General features: G+C 37.9%; 1 protein-coding gene and 1 pseudogene across 2 annotated transcripts; both read right to left on the reverse strand.

The window, feature by feature from the left end:
- Positions 1 to 1,483: 1,483 nt before the first annotated feature.
- On the reverse strand, positions 1,484 to 7,537 carry LOC149009616 (plasma membrane ATPase-like; annotated as a pseudogene). The gene is made up of 13 exons (XR_016174719.1): positions 7,363 to 7,537; positions 5,389 to 5,745; positions 4,522 to 5,284; positions 4,295 to 4,417; positions 4,090 to 4,194; positions 3,814 to 3,958; positions 3,213 to 3,717; positions 3,086 to 3,118; positions 2,914 to 2,995; positions 2,640 to 2,800; positions 2,388 to 2,561; positions 2,119 to 2,298; positions 1,484 to 1,955 (listed from the first exon to the last, which is right to left on the reverse strand). The product of XR_016174719.1 is annotated as a plasma membrane ATPase-like (transcript).
- Positions 7,538 to 11,124: 3,587 nt separating this feature from the next.
- LOC149009617 (plasma membrane ATPase-like) lies at positions 11,125 to 15,859 on the reverse strand. Its single transcript, XM_089164001.1, has 14 exons — positions 15,719 to 15,859; positions 15,233 to 15,589; positions 14,362 to 15,123; positions 14,134 to 14,256; positions 13,925 to 14,029; positions 13,695 to 13,839; positions 13,438 to 13,599; positions 13,090 to 13,328; positions 12,958 to 12,990; positions 12,784 to 12,865; positions 12,509 to 12,669; positions 12,255 to 12,428; positions 11,986 to 12,165; positions 11,125 to 11,783 (listed from the first exon to the last, which is right to left on the reverse strand). Exons 1-14 carry the CDS (start codon positions 15,764 to 15,766, stop codon positions 11,505 to 11,507), a joined length of 2,850 nt encoding a protein of 949 aa, XP_089020127.1. The 5' UTR covers positions 15,767 to 15,859; the 3' UTR covers positions 11,125 to 11,504.
- Between the last annotated feature and the right edge of the window lie 5,947 nt (positions 15,860 to 21,806).

The following is a 21,806-nucleotide window of genomic DNA, read 5'->3' on the forward strand; positions in this document are numbered from 1 at the left end:
ATAAACGATGCAAAAGAACAGAAAATTCGAAATTGCTCCTTAGTTCTCCATCCAAGATCATTCCATCTTATAATGAAATCCTTCAAATTAGGTGGTGTACCAGGAGGTGGGGGAAACTAAAATTTGATCCATGCCAAACTGCACATGCAAAAGGACACCCAAGAAGAATATGATTTATAGTTTCCAAATCTCTACAACAAGGACAATGTGGGTCTATGACAATAGTGAAGTGAGTAACCCGTCGTCAAAGCTCCAACACTTCCACGCCACAAGAATCTAGAGATCTTGGGTATGGTCTTACACCGCCAAATTATTTTCCACAATATAAGAGAAGTGGTATTCAAGGAACTTACTCTTGCTGTAGTAGGATGTTAAGAGATGGAGGAATTGATTCTATATAAAATAATCAGGCTAACAATGCAAGTAGGGTGTTTTATCTTTTTCCTTAGAGTTACTAAGAGAAAGACGAACACTTCACTAGCTTTCAAGAAAAGAACTTCAAACAGTAAAAGCATTCTTAGTAAAGTTAACATATATGAAAAAGAGGCAATTCCTACACAAAGGTTTGTGTTTTCAGAATTAAGACGACATGACAAGGTGAATGAGTTGGAACAAAAAAGAAGAGATCTCACATCCTCTATGATTCTCATCCCCTACCATTTCAGTTCCTAATTGGGTTTTAATTCTAATCCTTGGATAATTAATTGTCACGTGTCACAATTTTTTATAGGAATTACAGGAAATTGCAAGGGGTGGGAAATATGGAGGATGTGAATCCAAAAAAGGCCTAAAATAGGATTGTTTGTGCATCAAATATCCTTCACCAGAACCCCAAACTTATAGAATTTTGAAACCCATCAAAATGCAAAAAATATTAGACTTCAAGTAATGTTGATAGATTATCCGAGTAGAATTTTTGTGAGTTCTATGAATTGGCTGAGGGCTTGCATTATTACATGCTCACAGTATGAAATGATTTGACTACACTTTATACCTTACTACTGAGCATATTTATATTTGCAAGTGAGTATGTTGTCTAAGATATTCAGATTTTAGCCTTTTAAGTTTTTGAGTTTTGAGGCAATTTATGTACCTAGGGGATCAAACATACTATTAGATCGCTTAGCAAGGATGGATCGCTCCTTGAGGGAAGGGAGAGATTGGGATATATATGGTACGTGGTTATTAGAGTTTTGCTCGGCCTCGTTAATTTTTCCTAATCAATAGAACATCTCATTACCCCCGAAAAAAAAAAAAAAACAAAAACAAAACAAAAACAGTGACCATGTTGTGTAATGCACACACAATATGCAATTAATTATCTACATCTTTATATTTTGGAAAATCTTTAGTGCCACCCTCCGATTCACCACCTAAAATTTAATATTACTAACTTTGTTAGTCCATACAATATGATAGAAGGAATTTTAGAGTTTGAATGAAATGGAAACTGCTCCACTAAGTCGGTAATTCACGACCGTGTTTATATAAAATTTCAAAACTGTTATAACGTTTACAGTATATGGTTAAAAACTTACAATCGAGAGAGAAAATAGTGACATTCAAAACAACTTGAACAACTGAAAATATAAAAAGAATCCTTATTCATCTATGTTTTGACTCGCTCCATCACAATATACCCGAAACACCAATTCACTTTTGTGTATTCTCATTACTTAAACCGTATAATTCTGTTGAATTGTGTCAATGTCCATTCCCTTGAGCTTCACCACTGACTCAACATGACCCTTGAGTGTGCGGAGTTCACGAAGCCTTGCAACCTCAGCTCGTTTCTTGGCTTGCTCAGCGATCTCAGAGAGCTCACTGTAGGTGGTCTTGTTAGCAAAGAGATCGGCGGTCTCAGGAGGTTGGAGCCCGTGAAGTGTCCTTTGTGCAACAGCCCATTGTGCTTCTCTTTCCTCTATGCCAAAATCTTTCTTGGTGGTGAAAGCAGTCTATGGTTCAAGAAGAAACCAAAGTAGTTAAATAAGTACAAGGAATGAATCATAAAAATTAGGGAAAACATTCCCATGAATGCAGCTTGAAGAGGAATTTCCAAGTGGAACCAAAATATTTGCCCACACAGATGACCCTCCCCAAATAGATGAAAATAAGTACCTTGTTGTCCAAAGTGTGCCAGGCCTTTCCACTTAGGACGTAGCGAATTGCAAACTTGATGAAATCGAGTGGGATATAGAAGATGACACTGTAAAGCCAGACAACTCCAGCCCAACCCCAACCACAACCTTCAATGAATGCAAAAGGCCAGCTGGCGTACACAGCTATCAGAGTTGCCACCTGAGGAAGGATATCAGGTAGATTTGATTCAGCAACAGTTTCCATTGATATTGGACATGGAAATTAAAGCTTAGGACAACAACTCTTACCAATTGAGCAATCACAAATGCAACCATTAAGAGCATTCCAGGGCGTTCAACATAGGACCAGCTACGAGACCGGGTGACAAAAATGAGAGCCTGGCTAATAATACTGACTTGTAGGTACAAGGCCGACATCATTTGGTACGTGTTGCCACTTATATGCCTAACACCGAAACTTTGCTGTGAAATATTGAGATCAGAAAGAAATATTAGCATTAAAAATAAATATATTAAAAAAAAAATGATTCAACTTCTTACCTCAAAGAAGTTTGTTCTGTACATCAGCCAGAAGAATAACACAGTCATCAATGCCAAGTAGGTTCCAAACACAATTCCAGTTGCAAAGATTTCCTTCAATTTCCAACTGTCGGGCAGTGGAGATGGTACCACCCGATCCTTTGATATTGTCATGATTGTACCTATAGATTATATTGCAAAATGGATCAACCACACAATTACAATGATGAAAATCGGTTGGGAGACCAAAGAAACCTGTGAACTGACTCCAAAACTCTGTCTGACAAAAGCTCACCGTCATTTAGAATGGCAATGATCAAAACCATGAAGGGAGAGAAGTCAAATTGCCAGATCAAAGCAATAAGCAAGAAACCCAACTACACAATCACCAGAAAGATTAAACAGTTCAATTAGTAACCATCTGTGGAAGTACTTAGAAACCATTAGTCTGCATTTAAGAAACTTACCACAATACGGATTGTGATTGAAACTGCATAAATCTGAGAAGGTTGAAAAAAGGAACAAATTAATAATCTTCATGAGGTAAAAGAAATTGATGCTTGTTAACAGGTAAAGAAAATGACAGAAACTAACTGTGTAGTTCTTCATCCTTTGGAAAATTGTTCTGCTGGTCAGCACAGCACTGATAATAACACTCAACCCAGGTTCAGTTAGGACAATATCAGAAGCACTTCTAGCAGCATCAGTAGCATCAGCAACAGCGATACCAATATCAGCCTTCTTCAAAGCAGGGGCATCATTAACACCATCTCCAGTCATACCACAGATATGCTTCATCTCCTGCAACCTCTTCACAATTTCATACTTGTGCTCTACAACAAAACGTTGAAGAGGCATTAATGTCAATCCTTATGCTCATTAAGGGAAAGGAAAAGACCAATGGTCCAAGATAAAAGGTGTTAATTGAAGGACCAACCTGGAAATACTCCTGCAAAACCATCAGCTTTCTCAATCAACTCATCTACGGGAACGGTGGAGAGATCATCCTTCTTGTCACCGAGCAATGAAGAGGAAGGGTACATGTTACTTCCCATTCCCAACCTTCGTCCAGTCTCCTTTGCAATGGCAAGTTGATCACCTAAAGAAAGAAATAGAAATGCAATAAAAAACCAACACTGGATAAAGGGATCAACTGATAATTACAGGAAAACTAAGGAAGATCAATCTAACATACCGGTAATCATCTTAACATTCACACCGAGGTGAAGAGCCTTCCGGATAGTTTCAGCACTGTCATGCCTGGGAGGATCAAAGAGAGCCAGCAAACCAAGAAACTGCCATGGGCTCCCGGGACTCTCCTTGGTTTTCTCTGGCACTTCCTGGGAACAAAAAAATGATATAACAACAATGAGGGACATACTTCAAAATTCGCTTGTCGAACTCACATTAATTTATGTCAACATCACATACCTATCTTCAGCACCAAAAAGAGAGAAGAAAAACTACATACCTGTCTTGCAACAGCCAAGGATCGGAGTCCACGTTCAGCGAATTTATCAATCACAGAGTGAACCTTCTTCCTCGTGTCGGAGGAGGCGTTGCAGAGGTCCAAGATCTGTTTTCGAATTCAAATCCATTAGTGAACTACTTACAATTCAACTATATTATGACTTCTCGTCAGTAACCAACAGATGACGACGCAGGAACGAGGTTACCTGCTCAGGGGCACCTTTGCTAGCCCTGTGCCACTTGCCATTAGAGTCAATGTAAGTCAAAGCAGTCCTCTTGTCTACAGGGTTGAATGGGAAGAAGTGAATCTCCTTAATGCCTGCTCGAGCCTGCACCAAAATGGAAAATATACCAACATAAGAGAAATCGTCAAAGGACATTTCAATTGTGAACAATTAGCAAGAGTTAAAACAGGGGGAAGAGCAAAGCATACCTCCTTTGGGTCTGGAAGGGTATTGACAATAGCACCATCAATTGCATCTTGATTTTCAGTCCTTGACGCCCTAGCAGCGTACAAGATAACATCATCCTTCTCCACACCCTTTACGAAAACTTCAACGAGATTTTTGTCAACAGTCAACTTGTTGAGGGTGAGGGTTCCAGTTTTGTCACTGCAAAGGACATCCATACCAGCCATCTCTTCAATGGCTGTCATTCTCTTGGTAATGGCCCCTTGCTGAGAAAGCTTGTGTGACCCAATAGCCATGGTCACAGACAACACAGTGGGCATAGCAATGGGGATACCGCCAATCAACAGAACCAGGAGGTTGTTAATTCCAGTCCGGTATGGCCTGCGCTGAATTGGGTACATGACAATGATCTCGATGACTATACCAACCGCGATGGAGACTATGCAGAAGTTACCAATGGCAGTGAGAACCTTTCTGGAAGTGACCAACTTGGTTGGTGCTGTCGACCAGATGGGCTGCCTTTCCGAAGAAGGTATGGATACCGGTTGCAATGACAACCGCTTCAAGCTCTCCCTGTTTGCATGTCGAACCAGAGAACACCCCATCATATGGGTTCTTTGTGACAGGGAGGGATTCTCCAGTTAAAGCAGATTGATCAATCTTCAAAGGATCACCTTCCAGGAGACGGGCATCAGCAGGGACGATGTCTCCCAATTTGATGCTGATAATGTCTCCTGGAACTAGAAGGGCGGCTTCTTCCTCACTCCATTTTCCATCTCTAAGCAGCTATCAAATGCGAAAGCATAAAATCAATTTTAGTTAATTTTAATTTGAAGAAAGGAAAAACAGAATACTGTCTCTTTCATAGAGAGACCCTTCAGTGTTTTTACCTTAGTTTTGGGGGCAAGGTTAGCCATCAAAGCTGCAGCAGCGTTACCGGCATTGTTTTCTTCGATGAAACTAATGGTGGAGTTGATGACAAGAAGGATAATAATACCCACGAAATCCTGCCAATCTGGGGGTGCTCCTCCACCGTTTGCTAAAGCAATAGCCATGACAGCAGCTGCTTCCATGACCCATGATAGAGGGTTCCACATAAACCCCAGAAATTTGAGGAACTTGCTCTCTTTTTTCTCTTCTAGCTTGTTGGCGCCGAATATCTGAATCCGGCTTGTTCCTTCTTCCGACGAGAGACCCTCCCTCGAACATCTCAATGCCGCAAACACTTCCTCTATCGGGACTTTTTCCTATATTCCAAGATTGAAAGAAAGAATATTTTTGAATCAGTACCCACTGAGACGAATTCGTTTTTGCTGGAAAATTTGCTACTTTCAATAAGCTCTTAGGACTAAAGAGCCCGCAGTTTTTTCAACTCGTATAATATAATAATGGCAAAGCCCCCCAGGCACCCCTATATAAAACCGTCCACGTGCCTCCCCTATTCTCCGACTCTTTCTCCCGACTCCCCTCCCGTGTTTCTTTGTTTTTTGTGGCCCCTCCCGCTCCTGCCCCCCTCCCTCCCCCCCCCCCCCGGGGCCCTCGTTTCTTGGGTTTCTCTCTCCGGTCGTGTTTCTCCTTTCTTGCTCCGTCCCCCCCTCTCTCGTTTTTTCGGGCCTTTCCTGTTTTTTCTTTTCTGTTTCTCGTCCTCCTGGCTTCCTGTCGTTCCTCTTCTGTCCTTGCTGCTCCCTTCTTCCCCCGCTCCTGTCGTTCTTGTGTCCTTCCCGGCTGTTGCTTCCCCGTCTCCCTTTTTTCTCTTGCCTCCTCCCCCCCTCTCCTTGTTTCCCCTCCTTTTCCCCCTTTCCCCTCTCCTCCCGCCCCCCCTCGTCTCCTTCTTCTCTCCTCTTTTTTTTTCCTTTCTTGTCCTGTTTTGTGCCTGGTTGTTGTGGTCGCTTTTCGGTGGCTTTGTTGCCTCCTCCTTGGTCGTCTGTCCCTTGTTCGCTTGCTCCGCCGCGGTTGGTTCCTGGCTCTATTTCGTGTTCTTTGGTCGCTTTGTTTGTTGGGTGTGCTCTGTTCTCCTTTGCCGTCCTTGGCTGGGGTCTTCGTGTGTCCTTCCGCTTTCTCGGTTTGCTTGTGGGTTTCCCGGGGCCTCCCTCCCTTGGTGTTGGTGCCTCGCCGCTCTTTGGCCGGTTGGCTGGCCCTCCTGTCGCCGTGCCTTGTCTCGGCTCCCCCCCCTGTGCGTTGGTGCCGCTCCGCCGGGGTTGGGGTGGTGGCTTGTTCGCTCCGCGGGGCGCGCCGGTTGCCGGTCGGTCCCGCGGGGCTGGTTGGGCGGGTTTGTTTTTTTTTTTTTCTCCTCGTTGGGCTTTTGGTTGTGTCGGCTCGTCCCGTGGCCTGTGTTTTGTTGGGGTCGTTTTCGGGGGTCGGCTGGCCCCTTTGGGCTCCATTAATTAATGGTCAGTCATAAATAATAAATTATATGAAATAAAAATACTGGGAAATGGGTAATTTTGTCATTTTCTTGCCAATAAAATAATTAATGATTTCCCGAAAATATGGAAATGTATGGGATAGTTAAGCGACCTTTAATGAAAAGAACAAAAAGTACAAGCAACGGTTACCCTTCCCAGTGAAATCTATCTTAAAACAGGAATAAAGGAGAAATAGTAGACTGCAGAAGCTAAACGCCAAACCGATGAGAAATCCAGTAGAAAATCGAAAGTAATGACAATCAGAAACCAAAATGGCGATGAATTTCCAAAATGGTGATTTGTTTTTTTTTCTTCTCTCTTTTTAATATCGAAATCTCTGGTACCTCATCTATAGATAGAACAACAAAAAATCTATTTTCGATCAAATACATTTGGAGAAAACCAGAAGAACATAACCTAATTACTTCTTGTAACGAAAGGAAAAACTAAAAAACTTACCAGATCGACATTCTCCTTACTGATTTCCTCCAAGCTGATACCACCCATGTTTGCCTGCGGGACTCTTAGAGAGTCACACACACAATAAACACAGAGAAAATCAAATCAAATAGATGGTTTAAAAAAGAGAATCAGCTACTACGGCCATGAGAAAGAGAGAGAGAAAGAGAGAAAGAGAGAGAGAGCTCTGTCTCAGGTTAGGAGCGAAGCGAGAAAGCTTGGTTCGATCGAGGAACTGCAAACTCTCTCTCCTTCTTATACCTTATTGCCTGAGTTGACTCAACCCTTTTTCTGTGGGTCCCAGCTTCAGTGTCAAAATCTCGCCTTTCGCGGGCGGCTCATGCCGTAACGCATCCGTGGTGCATGCGATGTACGCTGAGTTGTCTTGTCACGCCGTTCCAAATGCCGCCCGCTCTATTCTATGGGCCCACAAGTAAATTGAGTTAAAACGTAAAACGTAAAACTTACTTAAACGTGGCATGGATCCTCTCGCTCTCTCCCGATTCGTGTTGGAACGCTATTGGGTCGCTTAACTTTCTCTTTCACCTTCGTAACCGGATACAAAAGAAAATGTCTCCTTTTCTCCCACGCACTTCCAATTGCTGTATTGTGTATGCTCCCTGCACCCCCTCATTAATCAACGTGGCGTGGATCCATTCGCTTTTTTTTTTTTTTTTTTTTTTTTATATTTTCCGTGCTATTAAGCTCTACCAAAAAATAGTCAACCGTATACTTTTCCTTTTTCTTTGTCAAAAAAACATATTCTTTTCATTCAAGGTTATTCTAGTCTGTTTTTTTTAATTCAAAATTATTCTATGGTATTCTAATTGCAGGAGTGTTTTGATATAGTTTTACCCTACGAGGGGTTTGATTGCTGATAAATTGAATATCTCAAGAGATGGCGTGGCCTTAAAAATTTCCCTAAAAAAAAAAATAATAATCCACTTGAGTCTTTTGTCTTTTATCAACGGAATTGGTTCAAGTGGTAAGCAGCTTGGTTCGCTTAAGTAAGGTTCCGGATTGGGAGACTCACCCACCACAGCCAGTATGCAACATGGGTCGAACCACCGGTTTATAAACCGGGCTTGGCAAGCCAAAAAAAAAAAAAAACTTTTGGCTCCTCTCACACTTTGTCATCACAAATTAAGAGAGACGTTCCCCTTTGAGTACTGATGAAATGGATTAGAGGTGAGCTCCCTTTTAAATATATGGTAGAGTGTGAATGAAACATCCTTCTTTATCCTTTTAGGTGGAGAGGATCCCGAACCCCAACTTTATCTTAAAAAGAAATTAATATATGATTCTTCTTCCTCCATTCGTCCTTTGATATTCCAAGATATAACTAAAGATACATTTATCATTTCTCTAATCGATTAATAGTTATAAGTTCTAACCAAAAAAAAAGCACCATTCTTCTTAAATTAAAGTTAAATTTTAAATTTTTTTTATTTTTATATTTTAGAAAATTTTCCACGAGTTATAGGATTTATAAGTTCTTTGTAGTGGCTGAGCTTGCCTCAGCGCTGGCCCAATTTATCTGTTTGTGGGTTATGTTAAGCTGAATTTCCGTGGCAAGCCCATAATTACTGTTGCAAAACTCTATACTTTTTATTTTTCTATGAAATTAAACCGTGTATATTTGCCTTCAGATCTATGTATAATGGTTGCAGAAAAGATGATGTTACAAGAAATCATTCTATCAACTGTTGTATGGGAAGGTAGAACAATCCATGAAGCAGAGTCAATTTAGATTATCTTTCCATTAGGAGAGAATAATATGCTTAATTTACGTTTCTTCTTCTTTTTTTTTTTTTTTGGTAAACTTAATTGACGCTTCTTCACTACACAATAATGATGCGATTCACCTTTAAATATTGGACTAATGTGTTTAATGAATTGAGGTGTTGATATATGAAAAATAAACAGTGGGTTAACTGTTTCACTAATAGAATTGACTAATGTGTTTAATGAATTTGGGTATTTTTGTGTTTTTCAAACATAAAGTGGAGTGTTAGTGCTTAAAAGCTTCCATTTTTGGGTGCCAATGCAAATTGCTCTATAGGATTTATAAGTTTTTTGTAGTGTCTGAGCTTGTCTCAATACTAGCCTAATTGATCCACTTGTGGCCAGATAACCCTAGCAAGCCCATAATTACTGTTGCAAAACCCTATACTTTTTATTTTTTGATGAAATTAAACCGTTTACATTTTCCATCGGATCTATGTATGATGATTGCAGAAATGATGATGATTCAAGAACCATTCTATCGACTATTGTATGGGAAGGTAGAACAATCCTTGAAGCAAAGTCATTTTAGATTATCTTTCCGTTAAGAGAGAACAATGTGCTTCTTGATGTTTCTTCACCATATAATAGTGGTAGGATTCGCTTGTAAAAATTTCAATAGGTCTCATGTGGACCGCACTCCCTACAATGTGGTTCAAAAGCATCAAAAGAGCACAATGTTCTTCTTTGACGGGAGATCAGCTGATTCGGACTCAAGTAAAGTTGCCTGTGATGAGGTTAGATGTTCGCACTGTCACACTATTTGAAGTAAGGTTGCTTGCTCTCAAAGAGGGTCTTTTGTAGTTGTTGACAAGGGTTTTGGACTACTTTATTTTGGTGCTTTAAAATTCAACACCTCAAGTAACAGTCTGAACTTCACTGGTGCTTTCCTACCCTACCTCCATCAGATCCAATTGTGTTGTGTCGTTCACCTCTTCCTGGAGCAAATGCTTTTGGTACTCAAGGCTTTACTCCACTTTGCACTAGCTTCAAGGTCTTTTCTGATGCAGTTTGGGATCGCACTACATCTTCACATACAAGTAGAAGCTATGTCATATGGAGCTCCACAGGCCGATTTGTCGTAGGTCAATCCACCTTCGGTTTTGGTTTGTCTGTCCTTACTATGGAATTGGAAGCTCTTCAAGACAACTTATTTGTAGTTTTACATCTTAATATTATTCACATCATTTTTTATTTTGACTGTCTTCCTGCCATTCAAGGTTTGAATGGCTAAGCTGTCGTCCTTGATTGGACCAGTGATGGGTTAGTCCAGGATATTTTGCAACTTCTTAGCTCTCTCCAGTATGTTCGGTTTCATTATATCATTGAAACTTGTAATAGCGATGCTCACTTCTTAGCTCGTGGTGCAAAGAAGTTCCATCTAAACCGTGTTGGGTGACACTCCCCGTCAGCTGGTTTGTAAACAACACTTACATTTCCTCTAGTATTACACTGGAAGCTCTAATATAATATCATTTTTTCCTTTGATTCCAAAAAATAAATTATGGAGTCAAACCCACTAGAGGTTGTCTCTCACCACACCACGCCACGATAATCAATAACATTAGATCTTTGGTGAACTCTACTTGAAAAATGGAGATTAATCACGTCTACAAATACACAGACACTACCGCTGCTTTTATTTTGTTCTTGGGCGAAAGAAAAAAAAAAGCTTTTATTTTGTTCTGGTCCGTCTTTACAAAAGATGAATTCCATGTTTGACCGTTTCTTGAATTCATTAATAAATGCCATAATTTCAAATGTTCTGATATATGTATATTTCACTATTCAACACTAACCTTTAATACATCAAAACTCATAAAACCTAAGAAATTAATATAATGGATCCTCTAATGTGCTCAAGAGGCCAATTGCAACGTACAAATAAGAATTTTATTCATCATATATGCATGATATGTCTAAGATAAAAATTTTCCATTTCCATTTCCCTTCCCTTCCCTTTTAATTCCACTGCAACCAAATAAGCTCTTTAAGAATGTAAATATTTTTTAACAAACAATTATAATCATAATTTTCACCAACAATAAAAGAATAAAAGAAATACCAATACCAAGATCATCATTGGGTCATTATCCTTTAATGAAATGATATCTCTACATTAAATTAACAATTTATTATGGGAAACCCTAGTTCTTTCACAAGTGGAACGGCCTCATTATTTTTCAAGTACATGACAGTTTGTTGCTGTACTAACTCATGAAAACATTTCTCAACCAAAGAACACCAAGGTGTTCTTTGGTTGGCTCTCCAGCCGCAAGACATTCCCTCCTCTCCTATTGCACTATGATCTGCTTTTCAACAGACCCAACTACTTTTCCTCTTTCCTTCTCTGCTACTTAAACTGTATAATTCTGTTGAATTGTTTCAATGTCAATTCCCTTCAACTTCACCACTGACTCAACACGACCCTTGAGTGTCTGGAGTTCCCGAAGCCTTGCAATCTCGGCTCGTTTCTTGGCTTGCTCGACGATCTCAGTGAGCTCACTGTAGGTGGCCTTGTCGGCGAAGAGATCGGTTTTTTCCTGTGATTGGAGCCCATGAAGTGTCCTCTGAGCTACAGCCCATTGTGCTTCTCTTTCCTCTTTGCCAAAATCCTTCTTGGTGGTGAAAGCAGTCTATGGTTCAAGAAGAAACCAAAGTAGTTAAACAAGTGAAAGTACCACATACCTCATCAAGAAGTGTAAGGAATGAATCATAAAGATCAAGGGAAAACATTCACCAAACAATGCAACATTAAGAGGAATTTCCAAGTGGGAACCAAAATGTTTGCCCACATAGAGAACACACACTCCTCTCCAAAGAGATAAAAATAAGTACCTTGTTGTCCAAAGTTTTCCAGGCCTTTCCACTGAGGATGTAGCGGATTGCAAACTTGACAACATCAAGTGGGATATAGAAGATAGCACTGTAAAGCCAGATGATTCCAGCCCAACCCCAACCACAACCTTCAATGAATGCAAAACCCCAGTTGGCATACACAGCTATCAGAGTTGCCACCTGAGGAAGGATATCAGGTTGATTTGATTCAGCAACAGTTTCCATTGATATTGGACATGGAAATTAAAGCTTAGGACAACAACTCTTACCAATTGAGCAATCACAAATGCAATCATCAAGAGCATTCCAGGGCGTTCAACATAGGACCAGCTACGAGACCGGGTGACAAAAATGAGAGCCTGGCTAATAATACTGACTTGTAGGTACAAAGCCGACATCATTTGGTTATAGTTACCACTTATAGTCCTAACATGGAATGTTCTCTGTGAATCATCGAGACCAGAAAGAAATATTAACACTAAAATCATTAGTCATAAAAAAGAATTTTAATTCAATTTCATACCTCAAAGAAGTCTGTTTTGAACATCAGCCAGAAGAATAACACAGTCATCAATGCCAAGTAGGTTCCAAGCACAATTCCAGTTGCAAAGATTTCATTCAATTTCCAACTATCGGGCATTGGAGATGGTACCACCCGATCCTTTGATATTGTCATGATTGTGCCTATAGATATGTTGCAAAATGGATCAACCACAATTAGAATGATGAAAAACGATTGGGAGACCAAAGAGACCTGTGAACTAATTAATTCCAAAACATTGTTCGATAAAATCTCACCGTCATTTAGAATGGCAATGATCAGAACCATGAAGGGAGAGAAGTCAAACTTCCAGATCAGAGCAATAAGCAAGAAACCCAACTACACAATCACCAGGAAGACAAACAGTTCAATTATTATTAACAATCTGCACAAGTACCAAGAAACCATTAGTCTGCATTTAAGAAACTTACCACAATACGGATTGTGATTGAAACTGCATAAATCTGAAAATGTTGAAAAAACGATACAAATTAATCAATATCCTTCATGAGGTAAAAGAAATTGATGCATGCTAACAAGTAAAGAACTTGATAAAAACTGACTGTGTAGTTCTTCATCCTTTGGAAAATTGTTCTACTGGTCAGCACAGCACTGATAATAACACTCAACCCAGGTTCAGTTAAGACAATGTCAGAAGCACTTCTAGCAGCATCAGTAGCATCAGCAACAGCAATACCAATATCAGCCTTCTTCAAAGCAGGGGCATCATTAACACCATCTCCAGTCATACCACAAATATGCTTCATCTCCTGCAACCTCTTCACAATTTCATACTTGTGCTCTGCAACGAAAGTTTGAAGAGGTGTCAGGGCCAATCCTTAAGATCCTGACGGGGGAAGGAAAAGACCAATATATAGTCCAAAATTAAAGGTGTTAATTGAAGGACCAACCAGGAAATACTCCTGCAAAACCATCAGCTTTCTCAATCAACTCATCTACAGGAATGGTGGCGGCGTCACCCTTCTTGTCACCAAGCAGTGAAGAGGAAGGGTACATGTTACTTCCCATTCCAAGCCTCCGTCCAGTCTCTTTTGCAATGGCAAGTTGATCACCTGAAGAATGAAATACAAATGCAATGAGAACCAACACTGGGTAAGGTGGATTAAATGATAATTACAGAAAAACTAGAAAGATCAATTGGTCTTACCAGTAATCATCTTGACATTCACTCCAAGGTGCAGAGCTTTGCGGATTGTTTCTGCACTGTCATGCCTGGGAGGATCAAACAGAGACAACAAACCAACGAAGTCCCATGGACCTCCTGGACTCTCCTTGGTCCTCTCTGGCACTTCCTGAGAACAAATAATATTACAACAACAATTGAGATAAGGTCTTTCAATTCACTTGAAGAATATGTATTTCTTAAAAACCATGAACCTGTCTTGCAACAGCCAAGGATCGAAGCCCACGCTCAGCATATTTATCAATCACAGAATGAACCTTGTTCCTCAAGTCTGGCCTGGCACTGCAAAGGTCCAAGATCTGTTTTTGGAAACAAATCAATTAGTTGATCAGTTACTGCTTAACCCTTTATATTAACCTCTCATCACTACTGAATACAGATGATGATGGAAGAACAGAGTTACCTGTTCAGGTGCACCTTTACTGGCCCTATGCCATTTGCCATCAGGGTCAATGTAAGTCAAAGCAGTCCTTTTGTCTACAGGGTTGAATGGGAAGAAATGAACCTCCCTAATTCCTGCTCGAGCCTGCATTAAAATGCAAAATATAGCAACAGTTAAAGAAGAATAAAAAAGAAGGATTTTCAAGCTTTAAACCATTAAGAAGAGGTAAAAGATGGGGGAAAACCATACCTCCTTTGGGTCATCAAGGGTATTGACAATAGCAGCATCAATTGCATCTTGATTTTCAGTCCTTGATGCCCGAGCAGCCAACAAGATCACGTGTTCCTTCTCTACACCTTTTGTGAACACCTCAATGAGAGTTTTGTCAACAGTTAACTTGTTGAGGGTGAGGGTTCCAGTTTTATCACTACACAAGACATCCATACCAGCCATCTCTTCAATGGCAGTCATTCTCTTGGTAATGGCACCTTGTTGAGAAAGCTTGTGTGAGCCAATAGCCATGGTCACAGACAACACAGTGGGCATAGCAATGGGGATACCACCAATCAACAGAACCAGGAGGTTATTAATTCCACTCCTATATGCCCTGTGCTGAATTGGGTACATGACAATGATCTCGATGACAATACCAACCGCGATGGAGACTATGCAAAAGTTACCAATGGCAGTGAGAACCTTCTGGAAGTGACCAACTTGGTTGGTGCTATCGACCAGATGGGCTGCCTTCCCAAAGAAGGTATGGATACCGGTTGCAATGACGACAGCCTCAAGTTCTCCCTGTTTGCAAGTTGAACCAGAGTACACCCCATCATAAGGATTCTTTGTGACAGGGAGGGATTCTCCAGTTAAAGCAGATTGATCAATCTTCAAAGGATCACCTTCCAAGAGACGGGCATCAGCAGGTACGATGTCTCCCAATTTGATGCTGACAATGTCTCCCGGAACTAGAAGGGCGGCTTCTTCCTCACTCCATTTTCCATCCCTAAGCAACTATCATATGCGAAAGCATAAAATAAATTTAATTAATTTTAATTTGAGGAAAAGAAAGGAAAAACATAATATTTTGATTGAAAGAGAGAGACCATTCAGTGTTTTTTACCTTAGTTTTGGGGGCAAGGTTAGCCATTAAAGCTGCAGCAGCGTTACCGGCATTGTTTTCTTCGATGAAACTAATGGTGGAGTTGATGACAAGAAGGACAATAATACCCACGAAATCCTGCCAATCTGGGGGTGCTCCTCCACCGTTTGCTAAAGCAATAGCCATGATAGCAGCTGCTTCCATGACCCATGATAGAGGATTCCACATAAACCCCAGAAATTTGAGGAACTTGCTCTCACTTTTCTCTTCTAGCTTGTTGGCTCCAAATATTTGAATCCGGTTTGCTCCTTCTTCCGACGAGAGACCCTCCCTGGAACATTTCAATGCTGCAAATACTTCTTCAATCGGAACTTTTTCCTGAATTCCACAAAGCAGTTTAGTCAAACTTAGTACCACCACTTACCTTAGCTTTCAGAAATTGAAAGAAGGGAAGCAAAGCAGAGAAGAGAAAGATAGTATAAGAAGAAAGATTAATGAATTATTTACCAGGTCGACATTCTCTTGCTTAATCTCCTCCAAATTGATGCCACTCATCTTCTCCTTCTCCTTCTCCTTCTCCTTCTCCTTCCCTTGAGAAGCTTCGTCAACCGAAGAATGAGAAGCTCTTCTGCTGCTCAACTCTGAACTCACTCCGATTCTCTCGTCATGTTTATAACTTTATACATACATTACATACCCGTCACCATGCGTGTGTGGGTCCCGGGACACACTGCCATTTTCTCTCTCTCTCTCTCTCTCTCTCCTACTGTTCTACTTTGAGGATGACACGTGTCCGTGTGGCAAGGCCTCCAATAGTAGACGGTAGACCAGAGTCACCAGATAATCTTCCTTTCGCTTCCGGCCATGCCCCATGCCGTTTCGGAAAGAGACTGCTACTGTTGCATGTTTGTGGGCCCACCAGATTAGTCAATGTGGGCCCAGCTTAATTTCATCGCTACATGATCTTCGCTCAAATCTTATTTACCAAAAATGACCTTCCCCAGTCTTCTTCTAAGTTCTAAGTTCTAACCCAGAATTTATTTAATTTAACTATAACAAGTGGAAGGTATCTGTCGTTTTGCTAGTATCTTAAAAATTTTGTAATTATGGAAAATGATTCTCTCCAAAAAGCATCTAAATGTAGATGCCCAATTATTTTTTAATATCTATGAAACTTTGGTTTTACTATAACCCTAAAATATTAAATCAAGACAAATTGATTTGACAAGAAAAATACTTTAGGGCGAGGAGGGGTATGTGGATTATGGGAAACGAGCAACTTTTATAATTTTTAGTTTTGGTAGAGAGCCACCATGCCACTTTAGATGTGACCAATTGGTGTATTTGAAGGGTAATATGCATTACAAAAGAATTATTATTATTATTATTATTATTAGATAGATGATGATGAGGAAGGATAATTACGACGTTTGGGGTTTTAGCACTGCTTTCTTAGAAGAGTGATTGATGACTTGTCAATCGATCAAGCTTATGACGACATTCCTAATATCGTTGCCTATTTATGCTATGTGGATAAGAGATTGAAGTGCTATGTAATTTTATATTAATAAATTATATTCAAGCTTGTTTTAAGCGTACAACCTACTTTTTTTCTAAAAACATACTCTACCTATAAAATGTCAGAATGAATGCATTTGCATTTAGTAACATTTGAGGAGGATTGAATACACACATTATATTCTAACTACTATATTCGATGATGATCGTGATGTATCATGCAGTTTGATGAATTGACATTTTTTGTAAAGTAACTTAGGCATTTAAGATTTAAATAAAATAGAAAATTGAACTATAATTTGTAAAGTTATTTTAATATTATAATTCAGTAATATCTCATATTAAATTCAATATTTTTGGATGAAAACTAAGAGGTTAAAGTATTCTTTCAATTAATTATAAAATTACATTTTCCTCACATATCAAGCACTTTTATAGTCTACAAGAGAACCCCTTTGCAAGGGAATTTTCGCATTATTAATTAGATTTGACCTTTTAACTGAAACTCATTATATTGTGCTCTCCGTCTCAAACAATTTTTTCTTTCTGCTAAGGTGTGAGGGAATACAAATTCATGGTTTTAATAGCAAGGTATGATGCCATCGTGATATGCTTTCAATTTATAATTGTTATCAATTTTTATGATGATATTAAGGTATGCTATTACGATTTTATTTTATTTTATTTTATAATTATTATAGTTTAATTGGATAATATGAAACTCTTGTTTCTATTGTGATTTAATTTTTTTCATTTTTCATTTTTCATTTTTGTGTCTCTAAAAAAGATAAGTAAGTAAGGATAAATTGTCACTTTTATGACCAAAATGCCCTTACACCTTATCAATTTCATTTCTTCAACTAGTAGTATATTCATTTAGAAAATAGTCCAATACCATATTGTTAGTATATCATACCTCTATATCCAAAATTTCAATTATTAACCTCTTAGTTAGAGATACTCCGATACCAAAAATTTTATATCACAGTATCTCTATCCAATATCTAAGTTAGTTGAAGAAAGGGAATGGAAAGGCATAAGGGTATTTTGGTTAGACTTTTCCGATCACCAATTTGATTCAAATGCAAAATGAATTCAAACGCAAATTGAATAAAAATTTTCAAAACTCAGTTACAATCGTAGTAATATTATAAAGCATAGTAATATTATAAAGCTGTCGGGGGAGCACACGGGGAGTGTGCGGACACTTCCCAGACAGGGAGATGACGAGACAAACTCAAACTCATAAAGGAGTACCCATAAAGTAACAAAATCAACAATGTGAAACAAATTAACCCTTTTATCTGCCAACTCTCTATTGACGGATTTCGATTATCTGAGTTTAATGCCATGATTGTACCTAACAATAAAATACAAAAAATGAATCAGCTTCACAATCAGATCAGTAAATAAAATAGATGAATGAGATTAAACAACAACCAGTCTCCTCTCACTAAATGAAATAATTAAGAAAGAAAACAAAAGGCAAAGGCAAAGCAAAGATATCAAAAACAAAAACTTGAAAGATAATACTCAATATGGAGTGGAGGAGGAGAAAGAGAGAGAGAAAGAAAAAAAAATGTAAGAGGTAATAAGAGACTAGAAGAGTAACTCGCTTGGTTTTCTTTTGATATCTCCCCTTGTTGCAACCTTTGAAAATGAAATGAAAGATAGATTTTGGAGATTATATTCTCTTTCGTTCTGTAGATATAGAGAGATAGGAAAGTTTTTGTTTAGGGAGTTGAGAAATATCAGGAGATCGTAGAATAACTCTTGAGGATATTTCGGATTCACATCCTCTACGACTCCCACCTCGTCTAACTCGTATTTAGGATTGTGACACATAGCAGTTAATTACCCAATAGCCACAACTAAAACCTAATTAAGAATTGAATCTAATGACTCCCTAAAATTTCTCACAATTAAAACCTAACTAAGAATTGGATCTAATGAGTCCCTAAATTTTCTGCTAATTTAATCTCTCTTCTTTTCTTGAGACTTAATTTTAAGAATTAATTTGATTCAGCTAATTTTAACCATTGAATAATTAACTAAGAACTTTTCCAAAGAGCATCTAAATGTAGATGCTAATTTTCTTTTAATGTTAATGAAACTTTTGTTGTACTATATAACCCTAAAGTATTAAGGTTTTTTTTTTTTTTGCATCTATTGTCATTATCATCTAGTCCAATTTAAGAAAAATACCAAGAAAATCATTTTTAGTAACAAAATGAAAACTTGTTTGATAATTACAAATATAATTGCTTACGAAATGAAAAATAAGTTTGATAATTGAATTTTTATAAATAAATTTATGGCTTTTTGTGATAGAATAAAAAAACAAAATTCATATATGAGTTGTAGGTAAAAGCAAACTGTACCATGAGATGATAAAAATCCGTGGGAAAGGACGGTTGAGATGTATTGAAGGGTTTCTAATTTCTATATTAAAAGAGTTTTAAATTATATAATTATTCATCCCTCAAATTTGAGATCAACAAGTGTGGGTGGAAAGAACTTTTACTCTTGAGTGCTTTCATTTTTAGTTTTGGTGAGAGCCACCATGCCACTATGGATGTGACCTTTTAAAAAATAAAAAATTAAAAAACAAAAAAACCTGGAATGCATTAAAAAATTAATATAATTTTTTCAAGAGAAAAAAAGAAATGAGAAACATAACCACGACGTTTGGGGATTTAGCACTGTTCTCTTAAAAGAGTGCTCGATGACTTATCAGTCGATCAAGTTTTAATGTCGTTCTTGACTGTTTTTATCATATGGACAAATATTTAAAGTACCATGTAATTTCGTATTCACAAATTATACTCAATAGTTAGTGCATAACCAATGCATAAGACTTTCTCATTTAGTAAGATCTGATGAGGATTAAATATATATATCATACTCTAACCACTATATTCGATAATGATCATGATGTATCATGCAATTTTAGGTGAATTGTTATTTTTCATAAGGTAAATTAATAAATTAAGATTTAAATGAAGTAGAAAACTATGATTGATAAATACATATTAATATTATAAATCAACAATATCTATATTAAATTGAATGGTTTTGGTTGAAAAATGATCCTTTTGTGAAGCTGAGAGGTTAAAGCAGCCTTGCAAGTAAGTATAAATGCACTTTTTTCCTCACATATTGAGCACCTTTTAAGTCTGCAAGAAAATCTCTTTGCAGAGGATTTATGTGTTATTAATTAGTTCTTGCTTTTCAATCTAAACCCACCTGCAAACAATTTTCTCTGCTTGAAAAAGGTGTGTGTCTATTACTCAATATATTGCAATATTGCTTTCAATTTATGATTTTTATCATCTGATAATTTCAAGTTATCATTTTCTGATTTAGATTTTCTTTTTAATTGGGTAATATGAAACTCCTGTTCTTATGCTCTTAGGTTATTTTTTATTTTATATTTATAACATTTAACCTTTTCCTCATATTATCCGAATTGGTTCTTTTGATTTCCCTTCTTATTCATTTGGTTGGCAAACGAAAGCAAGAATGGTCCATATGCAATAGTTGTTGCTCAAGGAATCTATTCAAAAGCACAAGCAAATTAACCTGCAAAACACATGCTCGACCGAGTTGGTTATGAGCATGTGGTAGGTTTATATAGTTTTTTGGGAAGTTATCTTGACTGTGTGATCAATCTCCCTTACAATTGTTGATCGTCAAATTTAGGGTATATCTTGTCTTGTTGATGTTGAGTCCAACCTGAACTCTGTGAACAATTCAAACTCCCTAACTTGACAGTGTCCTTATCTAGAACGTTAAGGAAGTTAGTTATAACTCAAACGGTGTATGTTACTTAGTGTACACGCTTTGTTCATGATCTAACCAAACTTTGGCCGGTCTAGTTCATCCTCAGTTGACCCTGGGGTCGGCCAATTAAGGATTGACCATATAACTAACTTTTGTGTATGATAATGTTTAACAAAAGCTTTGCCTTTCCATCCTTAAAAAATTTTATCAATATTTTGTAAGGGCCTGTTTGTTTATTTGAGTCAAAAGATTTCAAATATATATAGATTTCAAATCTATGAAGTCATAATTCATAAAATTAATTAATTAGCTATTTGGTTAACCTGAATCTATGGAATGAAAACCCTAGAAAGCTCTTTATTTTCATTTGAAAGTCGAAGTTCCGAGAGTTTCGTCAAAATGTTTAGTTCTTTTATAGTAGATGTGAAATATTAGGATTTCACCCTAAACCCCTAAATCTATAAATTTACTTTTTCAATGTAAAAAAATGAATATCTAGATTTCATGAATCTAAAGATTTTCACAATTAAACAAGTATAAATCTCACATTCATGAATCCAAAGATTTAAAATCTCTGGATTCACGTAACCAAATAGACTCCAAAGGAATGGGGTGATAATATATGATTCTCACATTAAGAACGAAGAATGGCGAAAAGACACCCCCAAGCGTAGTATCATTCCAATTTTATCGGATGTCTCTAGAGAAGCCACACCAGGCCTAGTAGGAGTTATTGGGTTCAATCACTAAATTTCACCCCTTCATCATTGTCAACCCTAGTCCACAACAAAAGAGACCATTGACATGGATTGAGGGATTGAAGAATAAGTTTCGATCAAACTGTATTATACACCATTCATACCTTGTAGAATTCAGTGTATCTCCAAAAGCTATCTAAAAGACTCAACCCTTGGCTATCATTACACACTGAAAGTGAAACACTCCCTTCTAAGTAGATTTTGGTTATAAGTGAAATAACCATGCCATGCTCACCTGAAATCAAAGGTACTTACATTATTACAAGAAAATAGAATATTTATAAATAAAATTTACACTTTTATTATATGATATAAAGGATTTATAGGGGTTAAAATAATTAAGAGCCTCATAAGTGGAGAGTTTGATTGACTTAGGTCAAACCCCTAGGGGTTCATATGAAAACTAATCGTTTTTTTAAATAAATTAATCCAAACGAAATTTTCCTTTTATGAGAATTCGGAAAATAATTACCAAATTTCAACCATCCATTTACAATCGTAGCAAATAACCATCAAATCTCATGGAGGCATCAATC

The sequence above is a fragment of the Hakea prostrata genome, chromosome 7 (assembly GCF_041222555.1).
Source record: "Hakea prostrata isolate BN-2017 chromosome 7, UWA_Hpros_2, whole genome shotgun sequence".
Classification (NCBI taxonomy): domain Eukaryota; kingdom Viridiplantae; phylum Streptophyta; class Magnoliopsida; order Proteales; family Proteaceae; genus Hakea; species Hakea prostrata.